This window comes from Poeciliopsis prolifica, unplaced genomic scaffold, assembly GCF_027474105.1.
Source record: "Poeciliopsis prolifica strain line A6 unplaced genomic scaffold, Auburn_PproV2 SCAFFOLD017, whole genome shotgun sequence".
NCBI classification, from domain to species: Eukaryota; Metazoa; Chordata; class Actinopteri; order Cyprinodontiformes; family Poeciliidae; genus Poeciliopsis; species Poeciliopsis prolifica.
Window position 1 is genome coordinate 9,757,558 of NW_026562392.1, and position 27,875 is coordinate 9,785,432.

At 37.8% G+C, this 27,875-nt stretch overlaps 1 protein-coding gene across 16 annotated transcripts in view; it reads left to right on the forward strand.

Annotated features, from left to right (window-relative positions):
- The window catches only part of LOC129367622 (focal adhesion kinase 1-like), a 57,880-nt gene that overhangs the window by 25,389 nt on the left and 4,616 nt on the right, over positions 1-27,875 (forward strand). For 6 of the 16 annotated variants that reach the window (XM_055042189.1, XM_055042190.1, XM_055042183.1 and 3 more), the window contains 21 exons: positions 293-400; positions 1,517-1,634; positions 1,893-1,923; positions 2,229-2,299; positions 2,682-2,699; positions 3,117-3,173; positions 4,117-4,137; positions 6,445-6,542; positions 7,048-7,132; positions 7,230-7,330; positions 8,108-8,223; positions 8,426-8,526; positions 8,640-8,729; positions 8,842-9,046; positions 15,595-15,706; positions 16,304-17,032; positions 20,611-20,688; positions 20,802-20,990; positions 21,356-21,481; positions 24,506-24,568; positions 26,508-26,547. In XM_055042189.1, coding sequence (XP_054898164.1) covers positions 293-400; positions 1,517-1,634; positions 1,893-1,923; positions 2,229-2,299; positions 2,682-2,699; positions 3,117-3,173; positions 4,117-4,137; positions 6,445-6,542; positions 7,048-7,132; positions 7,230-7,330; positions 8,108-8,223; positions 8,426-8,526; positions 8,640-8,729; positions 8,842-9,046; positions 15,595-15,706; positions 16,304-17,032; positions 20,611-20,688; positions 20,802-20,990; positions 21,356-21,481; positions 24,506-24,568; positions 26,508-26,547 — 2,557 coding nt within the window. Of the gene's footprint in view, positions 1-292; positions 401-1,516; positions 1,635-1,892; positions 1,924-2,228; positions 2,300-2,681; positions 2,700-3,116; positions 3,174-4,116; positions 4,138-6,444; positions 6,543-7,047; positions 7,133-7,229; positions 7,331-8,107; positions 8,224-8,425; positions 8,527-8,639; positions 8,730-8,841; positions 9,047-15,594; positions 15,707-16,303; positions 17,033-19,874; positions 19,914-20,610; positions 20,689-20,801; positions 20,991-21,355; positions 21,482-24,505; positions 24,569-26,507; positions 26,548-27,875 lie in introns of all 16 variants that reach the window. The other 10 variants (XM_055042197.1, XM_055042192.1, XM_055042196.1 and 7 more) reach the window with 9 other exon arrangements.

Consider the following 27,875-nt stretch of genomic DNA (forward strand, 5'->3'; position numbering starts at 1 on the left):
ATATTTGGTGAAGGTTTGCTGATGCATTTAGGGCAGCATGAGTTGCGTTGGTATGTGGAGGCTATAAGCCCTCAAAGCAGCAGTTGGTGTATTACTTCATATTTTGCATTTCTCACTGCCCATATTCTGACAAACTACCAGAGAAAAAGACACCACAGAATCTTAGAAAAGTAGGAAACATTTTCCCCATTCAAATACTTGCCATGCATATTTTCTACATCTGTGTTGCTCTTTGCAATTAACCAATGGTTATATAGGATTTTAATGCATCTCTGCTTCTTTTACTCTCTAGCCAACACACTTAGCTAATTTTAACCAAGTCCAGTCTATACAATACTCTGCTTTGGAGGAAAAGGACAGGAAAGGGATGCTTCAGCTGAACGTCGCTGGAGCTCCAGAGGTACATGTGTATACGCTCACGTTGATACATCTTATTTGGTTCTTCCAGTCTTTGGGCAGTTTCTTGCTTCAGTGCTTCCTCTGATTTCGTTTTTAACACCTCAAGTAAAATAACAAAACGTTGTTCTTTTTCCTTGCCACTTGGTAGCAATTTAGATTTATTTTTTTATTTTCTTTTTGAGTATTCAATCTGCTGTTCACCAGTTAAGGCAAACATAGCAGAAAATCATCAATTTCATTTATGAGCCTGTTTTATGTACATCTCAGTTCTAATATACAAACCAATATTAGATGATATGCAAACAAAATTGTTCTGAATTAGGAAAAAATATTTACATTCAGCACATGTGCTATAAGTTCTTCTTTTTTTTAAAGACTTTTTATCACTATTGGCCTTTATTTGAAAGTGCTATGACAGAAAAGTAGGGTAATCGGAGAGGGAGAAGACATGCGGGTTGTGCTTAACCCCTCTGCCACCACAGCACCTCACATGCTATAACTTCTAAACAATTTGTACCATTCCAGAGTCCCAACCTGGCTACGATCAACATTTCAATCTAGCTGCCTGACCTAAACGTTTGGAACTACAGCTTTGCTGCTGAATGAAAATATTTGTTGAGGGTGTATTTTTATTTTTTTTTTTAATGATACCACAGAAAATGTGTTGAACCAAGAATAAACCAATGATAGAATCTGTTCCTGTAAAATGTTTACCTTCCAGCTGACTTGTAATTCTGTAACAGGTAGCAACGTTTTTTTTTTTTTTTTTGCTTTTTTTTTATTTCTATTAACAGTGTGCTTATATTTAAAAATCACCAACCATTGAGAAAGTTCCTCTGGCACAAAGTCAAATAATCAAATAGTATAAAAGTTTGCATTAGAAGTTAAATAAGGATTGGGGCAGCAGTGGTTACCATCTCCTCGTGGGTTTCAGAGCGCATGTTTGTGCAGCCGGATGCTGCATGTGTGCATCACTGCTGCAGTATTGGTACAGGGCTGTGTGCACACACTCTGATAGGGGACATTATTATCAATGAAGATCTCATTGTGTCACTGTGAAGCAGCTCCCTGTCCCGCTCTTACACTGATCCTTCTGTCTCTCTCCCTGCGTTTGCAGCCCCTCACTGTCACGACAGCGTTGCTGAATACAGCAGAAAACATGGCTGACTTGATTGACGGTTACTGTCGTCTCGTCTCCTCGGTTACGCGCTCCTTCATTGTTAGAGTTCATAAAGGTATGTTGAATAGCTACATAGTTTTGTATTTTGATGTTTTATGTTTTCAATGCTGCTGCAGTTCAAATAAAAGGAGTGGGGAAAAGTTTGTTGTTGTAAAAGATGTAGCCCAAAAGCAGATGACTCGTCACTATGAATAATAACCAGCCTGTGCACCTTTTCTGCAAGTAGTTGAGGCTTCATAGAAACAACAGTCAAGTTTGGGTTCTCACTTTAGGTTGTTTCACACTTGTTGACCTGCTTGTCTTGTCGTTGCAGAGGGAGACAGAGCTCTTCCTTCGATACCAAAGTGAGTGAGCTCTTGGTTGTAGAAATGCGTGGTGCCTTATAGAAAAAAAATATGTATTTTGCTTAATGTCATATAATTATTACACACAGAGATTTATTTCTATTCATTTCAATAATTATGTCGTATATCTCTTCTCATTATGCAAGCAATAAATACAAATAATTTTTTGATAGATTAACTCTCATTTGGCTTCATAATTTTCCGATTCATAACCTAAATTGGACATTTCAATTGGCTTTTACCTGTTTGCAGCTGATTACATGCAATGCAGTATTTTTTTAATATGAAAGATATCTGTACCGCAGAGTTTCAAATCATGAGAAGCGGATGGAGAAGCGGATGGACGGAGTACGCACGCGGGCTGTTTGCGTGTCAGGTAACGATGCCAGCCAGTCACACAGCTTCTCCTTAAATGTCATGAATGACCCAATGTGATCAGAATTGTAAAAGGGGCTCATAGATATGTGTGTAGAGCCAAATTCCTCCATAAAGCTTCATCTGTGTGTGCAGAGAAGAGTCCTTGTCTCACCAGATGTGTCCGTGGAGAGCTTTAGTCACTGCCTCTCTGTCTCTGCTCTCTATCTCTCTGCTGACCTCTGACTGACTCACATTTACAGTTTCAAGTGAAACCATCTTGAATTCTGTAGAAATGTATCAATTAGTTATGTGACACTAATTATTTTTTTCATGTTAACAATAAAACTAACACTTCTCTCTTTGCTGCTGTTTGTGTTTTTTGCTGCATGTGGCTTCTGCAGGTCACATTAGTGGCGATGGTAAACCCCACTCTTTGTATTTAACTTCTTTTAATTAACAACATAATAAATCATTTTTTGATTTAGCATGCTATATGTGTGTGCAGTATCTTGGTCTCTGCTGTTTGCCATAAATTTATTTTTGTGGACAGAAAAAAAAACTTTCCAACCCTCCTCTTTCCTCTTGGCTGTCTGTCTGTGTATTTCCCTCTCTATTGTATTACTATGACTCATTCTAAAGTGGGGATCTGCTCAGTATTACATAAACATGTATAAATGTTGTGCATGTGCTTAAAGTTGGGTGACAATCTGTCGATGTGGTTCTTTACCCTGAAGATGTTAAGTATTGATCCAATCTAGCTTATTTCTGTGATTTTGTCACCAACCAAGTGACTATTTTTGTTGGTTCTGGTTCCTGATTGGACTCTGGTTCTGCAGAAACAGATGATTATGCTGAGATCATCGACGAGGAGGACACCTACACTATGCCTTCAAGTAAGTAGACCTTTCTCTTAAATGTTGTTGATGAGACTTATTTAATGTCTCACAGGAACTGTGTTTAGTGTCTTCTTCATTTATTATCTTAATAGTTCACAATAAAATTGCTCAGATATTGACTGCTGCGCATTTTTGCCAGGGGTATGGTGTTATTATAACATTGTTTATTTTTCAGTGGTGATTATTGCTTCCACAGATAGCTTTTCAAAAACATAAATTGTTTGTTCTCCTACTCATTAAATCAGTTTTTATAGATTGGATTGTATTCAAGAGTACATACTCATTAAAAACAGCTTCTTAATTACTACACAGTGTCAGAATAATAGTCAACATTTTTGGAAAACTCTTCTCCATCCTGCTGCTTATTCCTCCATGTTCAGACACAGAGTATTCATACTTTTAGAGATATAAGACAGTTATGTGAGCTTGCTGTGGCTGCTGTGTGCTGCCTGACCTCTGGGTTTAGATTTATTCATGCCTATGCAATGCTTGATTGACAACATTGAGAGGCAGACAAGATGGGTGAGTGGACTTTAATGTGATGTGAGAGGAAGTTGCTGACATTTAAAGTGAGAACATTTAGGAAATTTTATTTTTATGAACTTGCCCATGTAAGCTGCCATAAAATGTTGTCTGGATATCGTAGACTTATCCATACAACCAAAACATGGCCTTTTTTTTTTGACAAATCATCAGTGAACTTTTTTAAATGCACCTCCAGTACATTTCTGCTAAGCCAGGAGGGATCAGTAGTGTTTGTTTGTTTGTTTTTTGCTTTGAGATTTTCATTTAGCAAAAAATATACATATTTTGAGCAGGTGACTTTTATTTTCTGAACACTTACCAGAGCAATCTGTTACATTCAGGCCCTTGCCTAATTTATGTCATTGTCATATTGATCTAAATAACAAAGTCTCTTATACCTAACCCGTTTTCCCAGAATACTATGGACTAGATCAAGGTAATGATTGGAACACACTATGTTGATGACTCTTTCATTTGGTGGTTGTTGTGACCTTTTATGTTTGCTTGCACCAGTAAAATAAAACCTGTGATATTTTCCTATAGCTGTACTTTACTTCCCCCCTTGTGTTGATCTATGGTTGTGCTGTCAGTTCTGGCTGAACTGGTGAAAGCTTCAGAACTTGGATCCAGTTGTTTGCATTTCATTGGTTTATTTAAAAAAGACATGTTTTCAGTATTATAAAAAAAGCCAAAGGTAACTTAAAGTGATAAAATCTTTGCACTACTGAAGCACATAAAAATCAAATCCAAAAATAAAAATACTGATGCAATCTGATTGTGGAAGGTTATTTGGAGTGTTTCCTTTTGGAAAGTTTATGAAGCAAAACTTCATAAAGGTGAATTCATGTATTTATAAATTTCAGAATTTGACACATAGACCACTAACACAGATAATGGTACCATTTTAGTGCCTTAAAGGAAACATTTTTATTGATGTGTACTAAATGCGACTTCCACATTTAGCACGTAATTATTCCAATCTTTTTACTGCCTGAATCTGCTTTCTCTAATATTCCTATATACACTGTAGTAATTATCATAAAAGAAGAGATTTCAATAACTGGACATTTGTAGCTTCATGTAATATTCATGTGACAATAATACGGACAAAATTGGGTTGGGCAGAGACAACCACCAGCGTTTAACACCCTGAATTTCACACTGAGTCCTCTGTTCCTTCAATACAAGAAATTGACTGATTAAACAAGGATACACATTTATACACATATGAGAGTGATATGTTTATTTCTTGCCAGCAATGATTTATTAATTTATTACACATACCACCTGACTTTTTCCATTCTATTTGAATCAACATAAAATTTTATGTTTATATTTTCCATGCCAGTCAGAGGTTTACATATACTATTTTCTTGGGCATGAATGGCATTCTATTTGCGATTTTAACTCATTTAAAATACGGCGTAAAACTTTTAATGAATTTTAAAAACGGGAAATGGACCCACAATTTTGAATTTATCACAAATTAATTTAGTTGAGCCGACTCACAATCAGGAGTCACCTCACAGCATTTTACCAGACAGATTTCTTTACAAAAACATGAAGTCAAATTCAACTCAGTCATACAGATAGATTGAGTTAAATGCAGTGTTCAGGTTCAGTTTATTATGTCAATTGGTACAGAAGTGACTTATCGAAGGAAGCCTAAGCAGATTATTTGAGTCACTGACTTTGCAACAACGTCTCCTGATTATGCATGTGGCAGAAGTAGAAAGGAAACTCTCAGGAGAATCCTGATGGTGTGAACAGCAAAACTTTCCCAACAGACAGAGGTTTTGTAACTGAATAGCTATCACTTCTTTAAATTGGTTAATATCCTGGCACAGGCTGAACTTTTTAAACATAGTCAACACATTTTTAAAAGGGTTGACGTTTGGGCCATTGAGAGTTTTGGTACATGTTTATGACAGCTGTCTTGTTGAAACCTATATATAAGTCCAAGTTTCAAACAGGTAGTTGCTGCTTTGAGGTCAAGCTTTAGAATTAAGAGACAGTCTGCCGACTTTACTATTTCACTAAATTTGTTAAGTCCATCAGTGTCACTGGCAGGAAAACAAACCTTTAGCATGATGGTACCACCTCCATGCTTACATGGCTCAGTGTTCTTGGGTGTAAAAACCTAAATTTAACTCCACCAGCGATTAGTTTCCCCCTGTAAGCAGCAGTTCATTTTTGTTGTGCTTAATGTTGATGAATCCTCTGTGGAAACAGAACAGTACAAACAGATTACTTAAAGGCCAAATGAGTGACATTCATGTCACAAGTGTATAAAAACCTCTGACCAGTGCCATACGTTGAGTTTTATTGGCTGTTAGTCATCTGTGCTGTGTGGCATGAGTCGCTGTGGTTTGCTGATGCTGTTGTTGCATGTTGCTCAGAAGAAGCTGTGCTGAGTGCAATAAAAGCCAAGCTTGTCAGAGTAAAAAATCAAAAATTTTAAATATGACTGTGGTCTATAAATGGTGTCATTTATTTATTTATGCTTTCATTTCAAATTGAACTGAATTAAACCTACTGCTTAAATTTGTATGACAATATGTAGTCCTTAGATGTAAGTAGTTTTTACTTTAACTCACATTGTTAAGTACTCTAATAAGCTTGGAAAGTAAACACTCTGTAAATGAAGGTTAATGTGTGAGAGGGTAGTAAAGTAAAAACTTTGTTCTTGTGTTTTTGTATTGTTTTTGGTGTGCAAACCTATGTGTGTGTTGTCTGTGTGTAGCGCGGGACTACGAGATTCAGCGGGATTGTATTGAGTTGGGGCGCTGCATCGGTGAGGGTCAGTTTGGAGATGTCCACCAAGGAGTCTATATCAGCCAGGTATGTATCCTCCATCTTATGTTAATTACACCTTCTGTCCTTATTCCAAATTCAAAAATAAAAGAGGGCAATACACTGTTCTGTTGTTTAATTTCTGCATTTAGTGTTTTTCTGGCACATTTGTTTCATACTATTCTTGACAGTACCTATGCTCAAATTGCAAAATAAGTTTTTTGTAAAACTGTTGTGTTTTACAGTAACGCTGAGTGACAGGGGCACAGTTTGATGGTTTGCTGCTTCATAACAATGAAAGAAATGCACATCAAAGATTCTAAAACAATTGTAATAATACTAGTAACATCAGTATGTTGTCAGTTTCTGTTGGATTCTGTTGATGACATTTTAAAGTCTAGAATCAGTATAATAGAAACGTTTGGCATAACCTTCCTGCATACTTATGTTATGTGCCATGTATAAAGCTACTTGTTTTTTCAGTTTTCTTGTAAATGTAAACATCTGTATCTGATTGCTAATGTAACTTATGATTTTTCTATGCTTCTCACAGGAGAACCCAGCTCTCTCTGTGGCGGTGAAGACGTGCAAGAACTCGACGTCGGACAGCGTCAGGGAAAAATTTCTGCAGGAAGCTTGTAAGATCCTTGCTTGTATATATTTGTTAGTGATAAGTTCTTGCAGACGAAGAGCAGGAAATGTTTATTGGAATATCTGTGGATGTTTTCTACGCAGTGACCATGCGTCAGTTTGACCATCCTCACATCGTGAAGCTGATGGGAGTCATTACAGAGAATCCAGTGTGGATCATCATGGAGCTCTGCACACTTGGGGAGGTAATGATTAAAAGCCAGACTTGCATTAATGATTCAACACTTTGTGTTTCGTGTCTTTCTTCTTGATTAATTTTTCAATACTGCTGTGCTACACATGTATGCAGTGGTGCATTTATAAATCTGAGAACAATCTGATTGTTGGAATCAAATGATCAGTTTTTTATGTAATTTAATGAACTTATAAATAATGTGGAAATCAAGAATGATTCTTAATGTTTTCAGGATCTATTGATTACAATGAAGCATCCTAATTACTGTTAACAGGTAAATCTCTTACACCACTCCAGTGTGAATTATTCAATAGATGAATGGGAGGTAATTGTAACATCATGGCCTTTACTGAAAGGCCAAGATGTTTACTTTAAGTTCTATAAATAATGCACACGGATTAAGTGACTAAGTGGATGAGAAAAATCTGTGCACCACTGCTAAAAAGGCTTAATTTTGTAATGTAAAAACTGAGACTGTAATCAATTTCCTTTTAAATTTGTCAAGAAAAACTATTGGAGGCAAAAAAAAAGCATAATTTATTTTTATTTTTACACACCCCAACAGATTTTGTGTTCAATTATTTAAATAATTCATTATAGTTCCTTATTTTGACAGCACAGAAACTTAGTATTTTAACAAGGTGTGTACACTACTGAGAACCATGCGTTCTATTGTTGGTTTCTTATTTTCTGTCCCATAATTATATTTTTTTCTCTCTTCCCCCCCTATTTATGGTTTAATCTTTGCTTTTATACCTCGTGTTTTTTCTCCCTCTGTTTTCCATAGTTACGGTCATTTCTCCAGGTTAGGAAGTACAGTCTAGATCTGGCCACTCTCATCTTGTACTCTTATCAGCTCAGCACAGCACTGGCGTACCTGGAGAGCAAGCGCTTCGTACACAGGTACAAACAAGATTATTATTAAGAAGCTCAACCAACCATGACATAGCAGAAATCTTGTACAAAAGGCAATTTACAAGAGACGCTGTCCCTATTTCAGTGCTATTCACTAGAACACAAATATTTAGGTAATAATGGAAGTGCATCTTTGTGTGACTAAAAACCTTCTGAAAAATATGTGAGTATATTGTTTTTTACTCTCCAGGGACATTGCGGCGCGAAATGTGTTGGTCTCCACAGTCGACTGTGTAAAGCTGGGGGACTTCGGCCTTTCCAGATACATGGAGGATAGCTCTTATTATAAAGGTATCTGAATTCAACAGAGGCATTTTACAAACTACTCTTTAGTTATTTTATAAGCGTTTATAAAACCAAACTGACATGTAAAGTAAATACTTCCTTTCATTCCCCTTTTGTAGCATCAAAAGGCAAATTGCCCATTAAATGGATGGCTCCAGAATCCATCAACTTCAGACGGTTCACTACAGCCAGCGATGTGTGGATGTTTGGTACGCTTAACGCCGCAGTCTCCTTTTTCCTCATCGCAGTTTGTTTCTGTGAAGCTGCAGGTGTTTACATTCAACTTGTCCTCACAGCCAATGTGTCTGTTTCACTCCACAGGCGTCTGCATGTGGGAGATCCTGATGTATGGCATCAAGCCTTTCCAGGGCGTGAAGAATAACGACGTCATCGGCAGGATAGAGAACGGCGAGCGCCTGGCCATGCCCCCTCAGTGCCCCCCAACCCTGTACAGCCTGATGACAAAGTGTTGGTCGTACGATCCCAGCAAAAGGCCACGATTCAATGAACTTAAAACACAACTCAGGTACTGCAGTCAATTGGATTATTTAGTGGTTTTCATGTGGATTATAAAAACTGCGTGTGTGTTTCAGAAGTTTGTGGACAAATGTTTAGGGAAATGTAAGATTTTTACTTCCAATGAAGAAAGGTTCGCTTACAAGTGTCGTGGAAAATGTATTCAGTGCTATACTTGCAGCTTAGGCATTTTTACATTTATTTTAAAATTTCAGATCAAATACTTGTCATGAGACTTCCTCCTGATATTTTTTATGGTTTGGCTCATTTATTTTCCCTCCCTTTAAAACAAGGGCTCAACCAGAAAGCTGCTCATCAAAGAAACGCAGAAAATGTTAACCAAATGAAGCACTTGACATTTTCCTAACAGCAGGTGTCACTCTCTCTGTGATTTCAGTGAAATGAGCACACACAGAGGAGAGAAATTGAACATCCAACTTTATTTTTTGTATATTTCCAGTTGACTGGTTTTGATTTCTGAGTAAATTTCAGCTGTGCCCAACATTTCTGCATTGCTGGAATTCAACATATTAGTCATCATAAATAGTCTCAGGATATAAATGATTCTGAACAGAGTTTACAAGGAGCAGCTTTTTCTCTACATAGTTTCATGTTTTTACTAGAAATTGTTGTCTTACTTAATGAAGTTAAAAACGTCCATTAGTTTCTTCAGCTGTGACAAAGTGCTGATGAATAACATTGTTATTTTCTTGGTTTCTTTCCCAGTTAATCCACATAAAAAATCACTCTAGCCTCAGTAGAGTGCATAAAAGCAGATAGGGGATTTTTACTCAGGTGCTGACTGACAATGTTGACCTTACTAGACATACTTTTTGATCCCGAGGATCTACTCATTCTTTGAGCAGACATAAATGAACTGTTTGGTCTAATGATATTTTCGTAGCCATAGTAGCAGAGCTTTATTGATGACAGAGATAAGTTTATTCCTGAAACCTGGATCATGCTTCACGTTTTTAGCCGATGACGCATCAGTGCTTTACCTGGAAAGGGAAGCTCTCTATCAGCACAGCACATCCTCTGCATGTTGTGATCAGATAAGACTGACCAGGTTTTAGGTTGCTGTGGTGGTGCAGAGGTAAAGCACATCACACATATGGAGGCCTTAGTTCTTGACGTGGCCGTCGCAGGTTTGATTCCTGGCCTGGTGACCTTTACCACATGTCTTCACTCTCTCTCTTTACCTACTTTCCTGTCTTACTACCACAACAACTTTCAAATAATGCCACTAGAACCAAAAAGCCTTTAAAAAAAGGTTACTGAAGGCTTATTTTTAATGATTATATAATAAGCTAATAAGTGCTGAACTGTTCTCTAATGTCCTAAGAATGTGACAAACCCTTGAAAAGTTGCATTTACCTACTAGATATTAAGAAAATAAAGTACTTGCCTAAAATTAGCAATGTTATGCTCCAACTGAGGTGAGATTAGGAATTTGCCAATGTCAAATTTTAATTTGATGCTGCACTAAAGTTATGAAATCAATGTGTCGTCTTAGATGAGATTGAGAACACACTTGCTTCAACGTGCCATAAAATTAACAATTATACTTGTATCATATGGTCCATATTAGGATTGTAATTGTGTCCCATGTAGCTAACCCTCTAACAGGGATTACATGTTCTTTTGTTTTGTTGTCCTTTGACAGCGATAGACATTTTATCCCACTTGGCGTATCTTCAGGACAGCCGTAATGCACAGTGAACACAAGGTTAACTCTGCTGAGCGAACACTTATAATTCTTATGTGCCACATACATGTTCATAGCTTTTGCTTTAGTTTTTTAGGACATATGTGACTTGACATGTAGGGCTGCTGTCTTTAAAGAAGTAGGCTAACTCTGACAAGTTTACTCTTGTAATGATCTTACTCATTGATCATTTTGTTCATAGCTTTTGTCATTGCTCTTCCGGTTAGTCAGGTACAAAAAAAATCAAAAACAAGGTTATACTTCTGCTTCCTAAATATTGTGCTTCTAAATTTTAATGTGTTTTCTCTTTGGAGCAATGAACAAGGCACAGAATTCAAGTGGCAGCAGCCAATACAATGTAATTTTTCTTCTTAATGTGGGTGTAAAACCCACATTCATTAAAAACATAATATTTCACATGTAGTCTCCCATCTCATAATTCTAAATGAGATAGGGGACAATCTATATTCGTTTTGCAACTAATATGGTTTCTCAAATTATATTAATGACTGTGAAAATCAGCTTGCTGGTTAACACTGACATAAAAATTAAAGTCAGTCTTCAAAACTTTTAAAAAAGTATTTTAGTTGTTTTAAAATGCTGTATTTAGGTTTTCATGTAAGACTTTTGTGACCTCACATTTTAGTTTAAAAATAGCAATTACTCATATTTTCCCTGTACTCTGAAAAAGGTTTGAGAAGGAAGTCCAGTTAGGGCAGAACTTTTCCCAACCAAGATTAGTCAAAATCACTAAGGCGTCAAAAGACTTGTAGTTTTTTGGAAGTTATGTTTCAGCTCTGTCATTTCTGTAATTAAAAAATAAGGATACATCTTTGGTAAAGAAGTCAAAGTGTAAGAGGCTTTTTTATCTATTATATCTTTGTTCTACTTGCTATTGGAAAAATGTCAAAATTTTCCCAGTAAAACATTTCAAATAAATTTTAAATTTTAATAGCTAAAATAATGTTTTCCTAATCAATGAAGCTGAATATTGCCAAAAGGTTTCTAAGGTGTCTATTTTCTCTAGCCACATGATTTCCTGCATTTTGAACATTGTTGCCTGGCAAAACAAATGTCCATCATTTAACCTCCACATGAGTGAAGCTCTCTCAATAGAAAACACAGTATTCAGAAACAAGATAGATGACATATTTTGCTTTTAACTGTCTGTTAAAAGTAGATTTTACAAAATAGATATTCCGTAGAGCGCCATCATTCGACATACAGTCTCCTCGGGTTGCCATCTGCTTTTCTTTCTTATTAGCAACAGGCCTTCACGTTATGAAAAGCTTTATAGTTCTATAACATTAGCCATATGTCTGCTTTTTATTTTCTGCCAGACTAAGGACAAATTGTGGATGATGGTTTTTCTTTCGGGTGGTAAATGGACAAAATGAAACATTGACTAAAAAACATCTTGACACGGCCACACAGTTGTGAATGATTGTGTGGTTTGGAAAAAAAAATCAATATTGATCACATTTATTGTGGCCGCTGGCAGCAACTCTGAGAATATTGTACATGTGAGGAGTTTGGATTACCTTTGATCTGCCGGGTTTTTCTATCATAATATCAGCTGTAGGCCTCGCTAACCGAATATGAAGCTCTCAGTGAATACCGCAAACGTCCTTGATGCTGGGCCAACATGTATAAGAGAAGGGGTGTTTTCACAGGTGGCAGCTGCCAGGAGTTACAACTTACCAATGAGAATAAATGAAGGTAAAATCCAGACGGATTAATGTGGTCCTCTACTCTGAGAGCCAAAGCCAGACAACAGAGGCTCCCAATGCTGGAATGTTATTTTCCTAGTTGTGAAGTAGAGTGGTTGATTGATTGATGCATGTCGCCCAGTGGAGTTTTGGATGTAATTTTGCTTTGAGAAATAAGTTTTATTCACATGTTGGTAGCATTTTTCGGAGTTCTGTGTAGTGATCTGGCGCTACATGCATCAACAGAATGACATTGAATTAGGCTTTTTTGAGTCTGTAAATGATTGAGAAACATCCATATTTTCTTACAACATTGTGTGTAACACCTTAATTTATTGGATAGTTCAAGAAGCAATAGATTTTTTTTTCAAGGTGCAAATAATGGATTACTTAATGTTTTGTTTTTTGACCACCAGTAAAGCCCGAACACAGTGACGTCGTGGGCGAAGAGTCGTGTCACACATGACTCTTACTTTTGAAAAGGTTTTCAAGCTGGAAGAAATGTTTACTTTCTACATCCTTTTTTCAGAATAACCTGATTGTGGGTTTTTAAATCAAGACATCAAAGTCACTTGATGTAAAACTTATGCTTTGAAACTGATTTTTTAAAAAGTGTCTGTAATTTGGTTTTGTGGTTATAAAATCAGATCACTTCTCAGTAGCAGTGAATGGTCTGGTGTTCGATTGTGAAGGATTAAAGTGTGCTAACAGTCTTACAAAGCAGACAGGAACACTCTGTCCATGACTGTTCTGTGATGCGGCACAGATTTATTTTTATCATTTTCCTTTAGCTTTATAATCCAACTTTTGAGTTGCAAGAGTTAATTTACTTGAGTTGTTTCTTTTACATTTTAAACTTAAAAACCTGTTTTGAATTTGCTTTGAAGAGAGAAAGGTATTTTTCATTAACTTGAATGAAGATTGTCAAGTTGAATTTTACAATGGTCTCTTGAATAGGCATGATTTCTCTTTAAGAGCTGTTTGTTTTCTTGAGTAAATTGTGACTGCAATTGTTTTACTGTAAAAAAAAATATTATATTATATTTAATGAATATAACTGTTCCAAACATAACACCTTTTGTTCTTGTGCTGCACATCACAGCCAATACACCAAAAATATATGTTTTTTACAGCTACATAAAGCTGGCCTTGAAGTGAATCTAAATTTAAGCAAAGTGAATTGAAGAGCTACATTTTTATGACATCTTGAACCATTTGCAGAAAAACTTAAGGTCACCCCATCCTGCATCAACAAACTGACCTGGAACCGTGTTATTCCAGGTGCTTGTGTGTTGTAGAGCAGTGGGGGTGGGGTGGTAGGGGCTTTGCTTGGTTCTGTGTGTTGAAATTGCCACATACTTCTGATGGTATCGTCATCATACATGTTTGTGGGGATTACAAGGTGAAGGAAGAGAGGCTTGTCTGTTGAATTTTGCAATTTAAAAAAAGAAAGTTCAACTTGTGTTCAACATATTTGTCAAGAAAATACTATCAAGTTAACTTGTTAAAAACAAGTTAACTTAATACTTGTTTTGTATTAAGTTTCAAAATGTAACTAAAAAAGTGGCCTGACATCTAACAGTAAAAAATTATTATTCTAGATGATACATTTCTGAAAACCTCTGCAATATTGTTTCCTTAGTAAACAGAAGTTTGAACTTTTAGAATAAACTCTCAATGCCAATTTTTATTATATGTAAAGTAGTAAAAATACTAAATCTGCTCTTCTGTCAACACTTCAATAATTTATTTATATGTAAAGTAGTGAAAATACTAAATCTGCTATTCTTCAGGTTTAATTATGGATAAAGAAGCATTGTGCCCTGATTTATTTGTGCAAAAGAGCGATTGTGTTGTGATGGAAGTAAAGAGGAGATGGACTCGGACAGGTGGCACAGCACACAAATACTCCACAGGAGACAAAAGGACAGCAGGGCGGTGATGTTACTAGAAATATCTCTTGCCCTCAGGGTGGGCGGGTATCGGCAGTCTCTATCAATGGTCACTTCAGCTTGAGTTTACAACAGAACGTTTTTCTCTTTTGTGGAACCGACAGCGCCTCTAAGTCAGCGTCTTTGGCGGTTTGGGTTGCTTTCGCCTCAGTTTCCTCTGGAAACTGTGTAAATTTCTGTGTGGAATCTTTTGGCGTCTTCATGTGAACTGAAATAGCTGCGCGAGAAGGCGTGGGATGTTGCCTAATTTTAAGTGAGTCAGTTAGGTCTTAAGCAATTTTACAGGCAGATTTACTGCGAGAGTTTATGTAGCAGTTTACATATACTGGAGGCAATTGTGTCAATTAAATTGATTGGAGTTCTATAGCTATAGGAATTTAAATAGTCGCTGGATCACTGCGGAGGTCCTGGGAGCACTGCAAGGTAAAGACAGAAATTTTGCTTTTATTTTGCTTCCGATGGTATATATATTATTGGTATATAATCTCATATTTTAATTTTTTATTGTTTTATCTATTAAACAACAGAGGTCAACAAAAATGGGATTTCTAGCTTAAAAAATATTCCCTTTGGCTGAAATAACTTCAGTGATATGCTTCTCATAGAAATCTACTGGTCTGTTACATCTGTCTGAGGAAAGTTTAACCAAATCTTCACTTTTAGCTTTGAAATGTTTGAGAGAGCTCTTAAGTAAAATGGTTTGCTTTAAATCTTCAACACTTCAATAATTTCTAAACCTGGTCTTTGGCTTGGATTTTCCTTTTGTCCAGTCTCAGTCAGTCTTTGGAGGATTTACTGATGTGTTTTAGGTCATTGTCATGTTGTAGGGTTCAGTTCTGCTTCAGTTTTCATGTTTTTTTTTATTATTTTTTTGTAGAGCATTATGACAAAATTCAGAAATATAAACATTTTATTTTTTTTTTTTTTACTGTAAACCTTTGGTGGATTTTTATATTTACGTAAATTTTTTTAAGGATCAACAATTTCTATTAAAAACAGAATAAAAATGTGTGTGCATGTTTTCTGCAGTGACATTTATGCTGCTTCGCAAAGTTTTTGCAAGGAGATTCACGAATCACTACAGTGAAATTATAGTAATAAATATTATTACAAGCTTCTTGTTGTCTTCTTCACATTAATGAAATGTGCTTATTAAATATGCTCCTTCTTTCACTATATTTTCTCTTAGCACAATATTGGAGGAGGAAAAGCTCCAGCAGAAAGAGAGGAACAGGATGGAGATGAGGCGGCAGGTCACCGTTTCCTGGGACTCAGGAGGGCCGGATGAAGCGCCACCCAAAGTAAGAAGGCGATACGCTGTTGTGTGTGTTAGACGGTCTTGGTTTCAAAACCAGTTTTTCACTTTTAATGGGGTTTTTTCACAGTGATGTTGGATGTCTTGTTTTTTCAATGTGTAATTTATTGTTAAAATTTGCTTTTAGAAGACATTTCTGTGTTTGATTTTTAATAGATTAGTCAAATGTAATAGTCTTCAGTTATAATCAATATATTTTTTTAACTCTACAATGATCCCTCACACCTCACTGCTCTGCCTTACATTTTGTTTCTCCAGCTTCTCCGCCCTGACTCATTACTATGATTCATGTGCTGCCAGCATCTCTTAAATTCTTCTTTTGGTTCATCAGAAGCCAACATTTTTCTTAATAAATCATTCAGGAGACTGAGCGAAGTGATTTCCAGGGTTATTCATAAACGTGGTTCATGTCTAGCCTTATTGCAACATATGCATGTTCTTGGGAGTAAACGGTGTGTATTACATTCAGGAACATGGTTATCTGTGGGTCGATCCTCTCCGTCTCCTCCACCTGCACACCTCTGCTTTTCATGGCTCCATTTCTTTCCCTCCACCTCCTCTACCTTTGTCTCTCTGTTTGCAGCCCGTCCACCGTCCATCCCTGCAGCCCACCTTCAGTCTGGATTGTATTTCTGCTCCTCCTCTTCATCACTGCCAACAAAACCAGCGCTTTGCCTCTCAGCTTTCCCACTGCACTGGAACCGCTCATCCATCATTTCCCTCCACTTCCTCCCACTCACCTCCTCCACCTCTCTCCTCGCTACCTCTGAATTTTCCCCCTCATATTTTCTCCTCTGCCTGTTCTGAGCCTAACTCACCTCTACTACAAAGAACACCTCTTTATAAAAGATCTTTGTCTGAGGAAACTTCTAAGATAAATTCTGATTTCACATTTTCTCCTTTGTGGTTACCTCCAACCTACACTGGGAACCCCGTCACGACCAATGCCCCGGCCAACAGCAGCCATTCCTTTCCTTGGCACTTCTCTCCACTCCTTCCCCAACCCAATTCAAACTTTGACTCGCTGCGCTGCAGTTTGTCAAATTCTTGTCCTTATAAGCAGTCACCTCCCAGCTTTCCCAGCTTTCACCCTGATACCCAGACTAACCCTTACACCATTGACCTTCTGACCCAGCACACTGCAGTGCAGTCAGGTTGGAGCGCCCCGCTTTTCCCTCCCCACACTGACAACGTCCTTTCAGTGTCCTGTAATCTGTCCTCGGCCAGCCTTCACTCACCCAGTACATCGTCATCCTCCCACATGCTGCTAGCTACTCCATCTTCTGAAGGAGCCGTGTCCAGACCCTTCCAGGCAGGTGGTGTGTGGTTCAGGTGTACTAATGTGTTTTCTTAACAACTAAACCAATCTCTTTTGTGCATTTAGCACAAAAATATTGCAGCTTTTCTCTGTTTTTGAACCTGTAAAAATATCCAGTTGGCACGGCAGAAGGAGAAGTCAATTTATATTATGTATTGTGCTTAAACATTTATTTATGTAAACAGTAATATTAAATGATAAAAATGGGAACAAGCAATCATCAGTAAAGCAGATATATGTAGTTTTCTATTTGCAACACTTGCTTTCCAGCAACAATTGATGTGGTAAGAGCAAAGATTTGACAATTTCAAAATAATAATTAACAAAAAACTTTAAAATTATCTACAATTTGGACTGGTTAGTTTCTAGGTAGTGCACAAAAAACTCAAAATAGAAAACAAAACATTTGACAAGGAACAAATAAGAAACTATATTTTTTGTCTTAAATTTAACTCCACAAAAAATAAATAAAAAATAAAAATGGACACTACTGCTTCGTTGTTGCTTGTTTTTTTGTTAATTTTGTTTTTTTTCCTGATCATTTTATGGCTATTAATTTCAGGCTCAAAATCAGAAAGTTCTAAGTTTTTGCCCATTGCTTCATTACCATTGAATTTTGTTTGCTTTCCTCATTAACAGTTCACTCCATCTGTTTTTTTAATTCATCCCTGCTAGTTTTCTTTATCTATCAAGTGCAGGCAATGCTGTCCACTGTGACTCATATTTATATCTGTGTCAGATACTACTCTGGATTGTTACAGCCTATTTCTGGTGTGCTGAGGGTCATTGTTGTAGTAAACCTTCAATCCACTGAGCTAATGTAAGCCACATAAAATATCCAAACAGAATACAGTTTAAACTGTTTAAAAGTAACGGAGAAGTGATTTTGTTTGCTAATTTAAAACGCACTACTAACTCCAAAGTTATGGATGATTCATTGACGTTCTGGATTGAATATTGTTTTTCGTCGAGATGTTGTGCTAAACTTTCAGACAATTCGAAGTGTTTTGCGCTTTTACATGATTCTCCTCCCTCATTTTTGAGGCTGTAAAAGGTCAATGCTTCACGCCAAAATGATTACTTTGTAGTGCATGTTTTCCTAAATAGACGAAAGTGGGGAAAGTACTTCAGGCTTCTGCTTGGTTTTCACGTTGAAGCCGTCCAGCTCGAATGAGCCAGGAGTCGTTCTTCTTTTAGCGCTCCTAATGCATGTTTGCCTCTCTCTCTGTTGCCCTTGGCGTTGATGGATGTGTCTGTGTTGAAGTGGAGTCGTTTCCCTGAGGGATGTATGAAGTAAAAGAAAACCTTAATTACACTGGGCTTTGCAGCATTCCTTAAAGATTCTTAAATAGTTATGTAACTATGTGCCTGTTTTAGGGCATGTTTGGTGCAATGGTGGGTTCATAAAACGCAGCAATCCATCCTATCATTCTTTAAGAGTGTTCTGCCTTTAAATCGCATCATTTTGTGAAGCCCAAGGGGCAGATTTATGCATTTTTTTTATGCTGTGTTAAATATTTTAATGGTCTGTCAGGATTTGCGTTCCACATTTTCTAACGTTTTCCCTTTTTTCCATTGTAAACAAACTTGAAATACCCAGACAGATTTATTTTACAGGGCATCAGTTGACATACAGCCAAAGACTCTTGCTGGTTGTAAATGAAACAGCAGCATCTGGTACATGAGCAGTTCAAAATGGCAGCTCTTGGCTCAGTTTTTCAGTCTTGCAGCATAGCTTGGACAATCCTAGTACTTACTTTGACTGGCTCTTTATTTTCTTTTTTGTTTTATCTTGTTTTTGGGGGGTCTTTTTGTTATGCTTCTGTGAAATCAATCTGATACAGGTTCAGACTGTCTGTGGTTGTCCAACAAGCTTCAATGTAATTTAATGTGGTAGACCAATGCAAAATGGTAGATAATTATGAAGTGGAAGAAAAGGCTGGAAGAAAAGGTTGTGAAATAACATTTCAGACTGTCCAACCCACCATCTGAAAATGCAGTTTTTACAAGCCATTTAGAAGACCCAGCAAACATGCGGAAGAGGTCAAATGGTCAAATGAAACAACCTTGAACTTTTTGACCTGCATCCACATGCTGATCTCATCATCATCCACACAAAAAAGCGTGGTGGTGGCAGCATTGTGCTGTCGGTATGCTCTTCTTGAGGCAGGAAAGAGAAGATGGTCAGGATTTACAGCCAACTTCAGAAATCTGGTCATAATTCAATTAATGAATTTAGCTCCATGAATTGTCCTCGAGCTAAATTCAGGACAATTCATGAAGAAAACATGTTTGAAGGTGAGTCTGGAGCGAAGGTTCACCTACAGTGAGAATCTGAGGCAAGACTTGATTATTGTTCGTAGACCCTTCCCATCCAGTCCGGCCTGTTTTGCAGAGGACGGTCACACTTTTCAGTGACCTTAAAAAACACTTGCCACTGTAATTGCATTCAAATGGGACAGAAAATGGTCTGAGGGTTGAGTGTCACACAGTTCTTTAGATTATTTTTAGACTGTTTTAAAAACATCGCATCACTTTCCTTTCACTTCAATATTGTGCACTACTTTGTCTTACTTCACCACATAAAATCCCAATAAAAAAATTTACATTTTAAATGGAAAAAGACATATGCATACTTGCAGAAGGTACTTTGCATCTTGTGTTCAGTGTTTTTGTCTTGTCTAGCTTCTTTGTTTCTTCCTCTCTTTCTTTCTTCTTTTTCACCCACTTTTTTTCACTTTCCTCGCCCCGCCCCCTTCCTTTCTCCCCTCCTCGTTTTACTTTGCTTTCTCCTTCTCTCTCCCCGTGCGTCTTTGTGTCCGTCTCGCTGTCGGAGGTGTGGTCCAGAGAAAGCTACTGTGAGAGACTGTGGAAGGTAGAGGCTGCAACACTATTGTGCTAGAAATGAGCTCACATTTGGTGTCTTTTAAAGAAATCTCTCCTGACATTATGGGACAAGAAACCCAACAGATTCATCACAAACCAGCTGAGAAAAGACTGAACATTGTGGGGTTCACCAAGCACTTCTGTTTTAGCTGAAAGTTCTCCAGCTGTACAAAGTGAAGTTTTGGAGTTGCTTTCTCCTAGAATCCTGAAAAGCATCCACAGATATTTGTAATTCTCTCATTCAGCCTCATCAGTAACAGATTGTGTGAAAGAGAGAGGTCTTTGGTGAACAGCGACACACTTAACACACTCGCATCACATCTAACCTGAATCTAAACCACATATACAGTGACCAGCCAGTCCACAAACACATTTTTCTTTCATCGTCAACCTGACTGTCATAGTTTGTCATAGTAACAGGAGCAGTGTTTTTCCGAGCGTTTCACTAACAGCTTGCTGGATTTGCAGCCCTGTGGGTGCTCCCTGTGTTGACTGACGGCTAACATGACCACACAAACATCTGCTGGGGGTTTGTGTGTTGACCTTTTGAATGTTGTAACCTCTTGTGGATAATTCAGGAACAACCTGATGCAGGGCTATCTCCTTGTTTACTGTTTTCTTCCGTTATTTTATTTTTATGTTTACCTTCATTTATGTAATTAGTTTTTTTTTCTTCTGTCTCTTAGCCAAGTAGACCAGGCTACCCCAGTCCCCGCTCCAGTGAAGGTTTCTACCCCAGTCCTCAGCATCCTGTACATTACCAGGTGTTTAAACAGATTTCCTTCCTTTTATCATGGTTGCTGTTAATGATTCATGGTTGAACCGCAGCTAAGATAACTTCTCATCTGTCTTTTTTATTTTCTCCTTCCTGCATTAGATGGCTGCATATCCAGGCCCACACACCCTGCCCTCCGTGCCCAGCGCCCTGTACCCTCCACAAGCCGCTATGGTGGACACACACCACGCGCACACGCACCCCCGCCACCACGTCCACACACACTCACACACACAGCTGCTTCCTCAGCCGCATGGGACCGACATGGCTCTTTGGGGCTCTGCAATGGAGGTAAGAGGCATTGCTGCTACGGTTACGCACACCCAGACATAAGAGGTTCTGGTTTGGTCCACCATAAATGATTTTTAAAACTGTTCCTGATGCTCGGAAAATTATTGTTCACTTTGGTGGACCACCACTTTGCTTAAAGAACCAGATTGGTATTCCAGATTTCCAGTGTATAGAAATCAGCACACCATTGCCATCTTTTGCTTTTATTGAGTTCCTCCATCATCTCAGTTCAGTTTCTCGTCCATCTTCTGCCCATCTGTCTTCATGTGTCATCTCTTGGCCAAATTTATGTGTTTTGTTTTGTTTTGTTTTGTTTTGTTTGTACGTTATGGGTGTGCTCCACATTTGTGTGTGTGTGTGTGTAGGACAGGGCAGTAGACATGCAGCAGTGTGTAGGCCAGCAGTGCCTGTTAATGGAGGAGCAGCTGATGATACAACAGCAGCAGATGGAGGAGGATCAGAGGTGGCTGGAGCAGGAGGAAAGGCTGCTGGTAACGCACTCGGCACACAGTGGAACATGCACTCAGGCCCATCTGACACATGCTCAACACAAGAGCGGCGCGTTTAAAGATGGCTGACAGCAGAAAACCAGCTCAAAACCCTGATGATTTGTTGGACATTGAATTAGTCCGAAAATGTAACATATATTGATTAAATCCACAGTAAAGTAGATCAAGCATCCTCATCTTCATCACCTCCAAACTCGTGCTTCACTCACTGAATCTCATAATCTAGGGATGTGTTGCTGTCAGCTGCAATTTCACAGACATGAAGTCAGTGAAGGGAAGAAATGATCTCATTAGGCTCCACCGCAAGTTTTGTCAACATCTGAATCCTGACCAGAAAAATTGTTAACTCTTGTTATCAAATTATCAAATCAGAAAGGTTGAATTCATTTCAAAACCAGCTGTGATTCGTGTTGATAACAATCTATAGTATAAAACAAATTTGACAAATTTAGAAGCGGTTTGAAAATTCTTCTGTGACTCAACCAAACCTATGATTTTGGCCAATAAGCTACCTTTAAAATTGTAATTAAATGAAGAAGTTTTACCCCAGGATAGCAGCTGGTCCTGCACTATTGACAAAACATGCTTCTGGAATGGCTACATTTGCATCTTACAACAAAATAAAGAAAAGTTTGTTAATAAACATGAAAACAAAATCACTCTGGCATTTATGTCCAGCAAAAATGGCATGTTTACTAGATGATGCACATTAAAATCACATTGTCTGTTGTGTATCTTTTTCTCATTCTTTGTTCATTTATGTTGTGCATGCAGCATTTCTCAAAGATGTCATTCTCTCTTTTTAAGTTGTTTTGCTCACGTTTTTGTATTTTCCAGGTGATGACTGTGTTAGTGCATTACACTGGGAGTCAGTAACTTCTTTACTTTCAAGCAATATATTTTAACATCTTCTTAGAAGTTAGATCATGTCAGTTTTAAAGGCGCCCTGGGAATTTACCAGAAGATGATCAAAACTGAGCACATTTATGCAGAATGCAGAGCAGGTCACATAACACAGACAGACAGCAGGAGACAAAACAGTCTCTCTTTCACTGTGAGCATCAGGGTAAAAGGTAAAAAACACTAACCTTATTTGTGAAAACACAGATTTATGGCTTCAATAGAGTGATGTGAATGGCCTTTTAATAAAGCTTGCATTTTTTTATTGAACATTTTTTTTAAATCCACCTGACTTGTTGGCCAATTCTGAGTCTATTAGGAAAAACCTCCTGTAGTACATCAACAAATAATAGCAACTATAATACTGATGCTTTGATCTCTTGTTATTAGAGGCATTAAACAAAAAATAGAACTGACTAAATTAAATTGAGAAGAAGCCCTGTTACGATAACAAATTTTGCTGAACAATAAATTGTCCAAGAACTTATTGCGATAAACGATTATGTTTTTTGAGACCAAAATCAATAAGCTTTCAATTCTAATGAACTTTTAAAAACTGGGACTGGAAAACATTTGAAATATTCAAAATAAATAATAAAAAAACAACAGAAACGACAAATAAAATTAATTATGAAGTCTGCAAACAAAAAAGTATCTTTCATAAAAAGGACTAGTTGAGACTGAAGCATCGGCCTGACAATGTTTATCACTGTTTAAAAAAAAAAAAGAAAGAATAGTGATAAATCAAGCAAATTAAAATTATTGAGTTTCTTTTAATTTATTCTGCGATTAATTCATTTATTGTGACAGGCCTATTGAGGATTATATATATTTGCTATATTCATTTTTTATTCACTAACTTTGGACAACTTTGTGTCCAGAGTAAGTCAGAAGGCACTATTCAAAATTGATTATTTTGAATATATTTTATAATGAAACATAACTAACAGTATAGAAACCACAAACACAAAATGGGTGTATGTGAATGGAGCAGTCCAACTGTGTGTTATGTTTTTTTTTTTTTTGAGGCTGGCAGGATGGAGGAGTGCTTCATGTTTCATGCGTTTTTCTGTGAACGGCGATGGAAGTGGCTGTGTGGGGTTTTTTGCTCAAGAATTTTATTGTGTGTGAGAGAGTTTGGAGGCAGGTGTGGCCTGTGTGAATTCCTGGCTTAATGATAGGCTTACAGCCTGACAGCCCAGTCAACAGTCTGTCTTTGACCCATAACCACTAACCGACAACACACAAGATTACTGAAAAGCTGAGGAGGCATCAGATTGTGTGTGTGTGTGTGTGTGTGGGAGGGGAGGGAGTGTGCACATGAGAAAGTTTTTGCCGTAGACTGGCCGGTTTTTATGACACTGTTAGTTGAGTGAGAGGGAGAAGAGCTTCGTTAGCATCGGATGCTCTCCTCCAGGTTTTCTCCCTCCTTCTCTCCGTGTTTCAGAGTCGACTATAAGTTTATTTGAGGCAGAAAGCTGGAGCTGCATCAGATTTTTTTATTTTTTTTAAACTGCTAGAACAGACAGAGACATGGATACGCTCAGACCAATTGTGTGAAATCAGAAGATAAGCACAGAAACAAAACGGCTCAATCCTCAAGGACGCCTTCGATTTGTCGGGAAACTTTTAATGAACTTCACTGCAATGCTGGTCTTCAAGTCCTGTCTTGGAAAACTGGTATGCAAGGACAACTGATGAGGAGGGATTTGGGGGGTTTGAGCCCACATATTTATGGGTAATTGAAATACTGAGCATCTTGAATCACTTAAGATTCTGCAGCTCCAAGCAGTATGTTGAAGGTTTTTATTTGAGCCTTTAAATGCTGCTGCAGCCTGAGCGGCGCAGAGGATCGGGAGCAAATAGCCGCCCGTTATGTGGTTTTCTCTCAGGGCATTTCCCAGGAATGAAAATGGTTTTCAGCTCAAGTCACAAGCAGCGGAGTAATGTGACTCGCTGCTCCTCAGGAAAAAAACAAACCCAATCATTCAGCTTTGTTGGGATAATTTAATTGTGTGATATTAGAAACTGCTTTGTTGAAACTTTAAATATGATTATTGTTAATAAAAGGAGCCGTAAAGTTATTGACGACTTGTGCTGTTTTAGAAACCAGACACAAGGAGCTCTAGAGGGAGTCTGGACAGAGAAGACAGCGGACTGCAGCCTCCGGTACGTAACTTTTAGCTGTTTTTGCTACCATTCATTTCATCTGCTGTCAATATTTGCCAGATTTATATGTATTTTACTGGTGCTTTTTCGGTTGCCTCGTGTTTGTTTTGATTGGAGCTGGATGGATAGATCCAGGAGCAGGAAGTGACCTCAGCAATTCTGAGGTCAATTTGTTCTCACAGCATTACTGGATATTAATAGAAGACTTTAGCAGGAAAATAAATTTGTTTTTGCCTGAGTGTTGCTGCCATCACTCAGCACTCAGCACTCAACTCCACAGTATCAGAGCATCTTTAGAGGAAGTTGTGTTGATCATAATAGTCTGCAAGCTGGACTCAATTTTGCTTGCTGTAATGTCACTTTAATTGTATGTTACTGGTTTCCTTCAGAGTCGGCTGGTTTGGAATTTGACAAAAATGGGGAGAAGAAAATATGGAGATTTTATTGCAAAACAAAATCTAAACTTCTGAAAAAATAAGTGTTTTTTATGAGTTTACATTTAAATGATGTCCTTTATCTTTGATTTCCAGCGTCACAGCAGTAATTCTCCAGCTTTGTGACACTGACAGAGAACCAAAAGTGCAACAGCACTTCTTTTTGGCCTGTAGATTAGGTTTTAAACCGGACCTGTCATGTTTAACCTGAACCCATGTCGTGAGCTTTTAAAGCATTGCTGATCAGTAACATCAAAGTCAAGAAAGCAGTGGTTAGAGCCATTTTCCACAGAAGCCACCACCTGTGTTTTTCATGACTTAAGGAATATGCAATAAGGGTGAATGTTTTGAAATCAAAAATATGCTAAACTGTTGGGAAAATTAAAAAAGAGAAAAAATTGTGTGAATTCTGCTGGGTTAAGACAGTTACAAATAACACAATTTAGAGAGTCAGTCATATCTTGTTTCAGAAGAATGATAATTTCTGGCTGTCTTTAAACAAGTTCAGCAACAAAATAAAGCAAAACAAATCTGAATTAAAAACATTCAAGTTCACATATTTCTGATTAGGTGCTGATAGTACTCAAATAATAGTCCACACGTAAAGACTTCCATCTACGCTTTTGTCTTTAGCTTGCTTTTTGATCCTTTAAAGCTTGAACTTCTTAATCACTGATCCGATATTGACCTTTTCTGTTGCCTTTTATGAATTTGGGTTGAGCAGTACTGAACAGTGACCTGCTTCAATGTGCATCAGTTCCCAGCAGATGCCAGCGGAAGTTGCTGTAGCAGTCTGAAGTTGCCACAGGCCAGATATTTCTGTCTCTGTAATTCATCTCTGTGCTTGTCGTCCTCCTCCTCCCATTGAATGGCTGTGGTTTGTGGTGGGAAAATCTCCCCAGTTCTTCTGCGTCCCTGTGTGTGTGTGTGTGTGTGTGTGTGTGTGCGTGCGTGCGTGCGTGCGTGCGTGCGTGTGTGTGTGTGCGCGCGCGTAAATTGCCCGTACTGTTGTATTTTTGGGTGTTGGTGGTTGTCAAACCCTGGCGCTCTGTTGGCACCAGCACTTCTGAGGCAGTCTGTTCTGTTTTCTCACAATGAGAAAACAAAGATGCCGAGTTCAGTTTTTAAAACAAAACATAAGTAACTCAAGTTGACAAGATTTTAACCTCAGAAAAGCATCATAAATATATTTATTGTGCATATGTTGCAGATTTTATAAAGCGGGCACTTTTAGCTGTCTGTGAATAATAAATTTGAACAGCTTCACCAGCCAAAGTGAACAGACCACACAGCAGTGAAAACAAAGGCGGCCCTCCTGCCTGGTGACTGAAAACTTTCCGCATACAAAAATGAGAGCGGCTGTCGTGTGATTAACATTAAATAGGATTCTCTTCTCCTCCAAACATGGCTGGTTTTGGCCAGCGCATTTTTAATTTCCTGCAGAGCCTCTCATTAGGTCCTTGACAGTTCACTCACTAACCCCATGTTCTGCTTGTTTTGTGCAGACTGGAAACCAGCACATTTACCAGCCTGTTGGCAAATCAGGTAACGGGAACGCTTCTTTAATTCACCTGACCACCATTGTTCTGCTCTCTTGATTCATCTCCAACAATATGTAGCCACAGATATATAGTGAACTGCTTAAAGTATTCATACCCTACAAAAAAAATGTGCTTTTGCCATTTCTTCCTTATTCCTATTGGATATTATTTATCTAATAAAATGTAGCTTATTAATTTTTATAAATGCACAAAATGTTTTTTGGATTAATTAGAGTTGGAAAAATAGACTTACGATCAGAGCAAGTCCATTTCAGTCCATTCAGTTCAACTGAACAAAAGTCAAAGGACTTTAAAAACATGGTGTCATTCTGTCAAATTCTGTGAAATGATTGGATAAAAACAATACAAAACCGGTGAGAACTACTAAACCCAGTCTTTCCTCTTTCCTCACTGTTGGTAAACATTATGGTACTCCTTTATCATTTGGGTCCTAAGTTTTTAGTAACCGTTGTGGAGTTTTTAAAACATTTCATAAATAATGAGGAGGAGCTGAACAGAGTCACAGCTCAGGTGAGCGTAACCCGACAAGACAAAAACTAAGCTCTCCACCTTATGAAACACTGGGGTGGCAGCATCATGCTGTGGGCGAACTTTTCTGTGACAGAGCCTGACTGAGTTGATGGGAAGATGGATCAACCTGATTGGTGCAGAAACCTTGTTGAGAGGTCAGAGCTACAGTGTGATGGTGTTTCCAAGTCCAACCTGAAATCCAATTGGCATCATGTGACAAGACTTGCAAATTGATGCTCAATAAATCTGAATGTTTTTTGTAGAAATCTTTTTTTTAGAATTTATTATTATTTATTTATAATTTCTCCACCACTTACAGTTATAAACTACTTTGTATTGTAGTTTATAACTGTAAAGTTATAAACTTTCTTTTTTTTTTCTCCACCTAAAATATGTTTTCTTGTTCTGTTTTCCCGGTTCTGTTTTGTTAGTTGATTATTTTAACGTTTTTTTTGTTTTTGTTTTTTTGGGGGGGGATAAAACTTCAACACGTTTATTTGCCTGCAAAGTCAAGAAGGAACATGGAAGTTGACAGAGTTGAACAGAGGTCGGTCCCGGTTAAAAAACATCAAACATCAAAACTTAACATGTTGATGTTTATTGTTGTAAAATGACATATTGCAGCAAGGTTCTGAGGGTATGAATACTTCTGCACTGTTGTATTACCACACAGTTCTCTAACTTCAGTAGCACAGCTCTGAAAGCTTTGCTTCAAAATAGTTTCACAGCAGAGTGATAATTCCCTTTTTTGTCACCAGATTTAGATTTGTTCTTGAACCTTATTTTGTTTTGGTGGGGGTT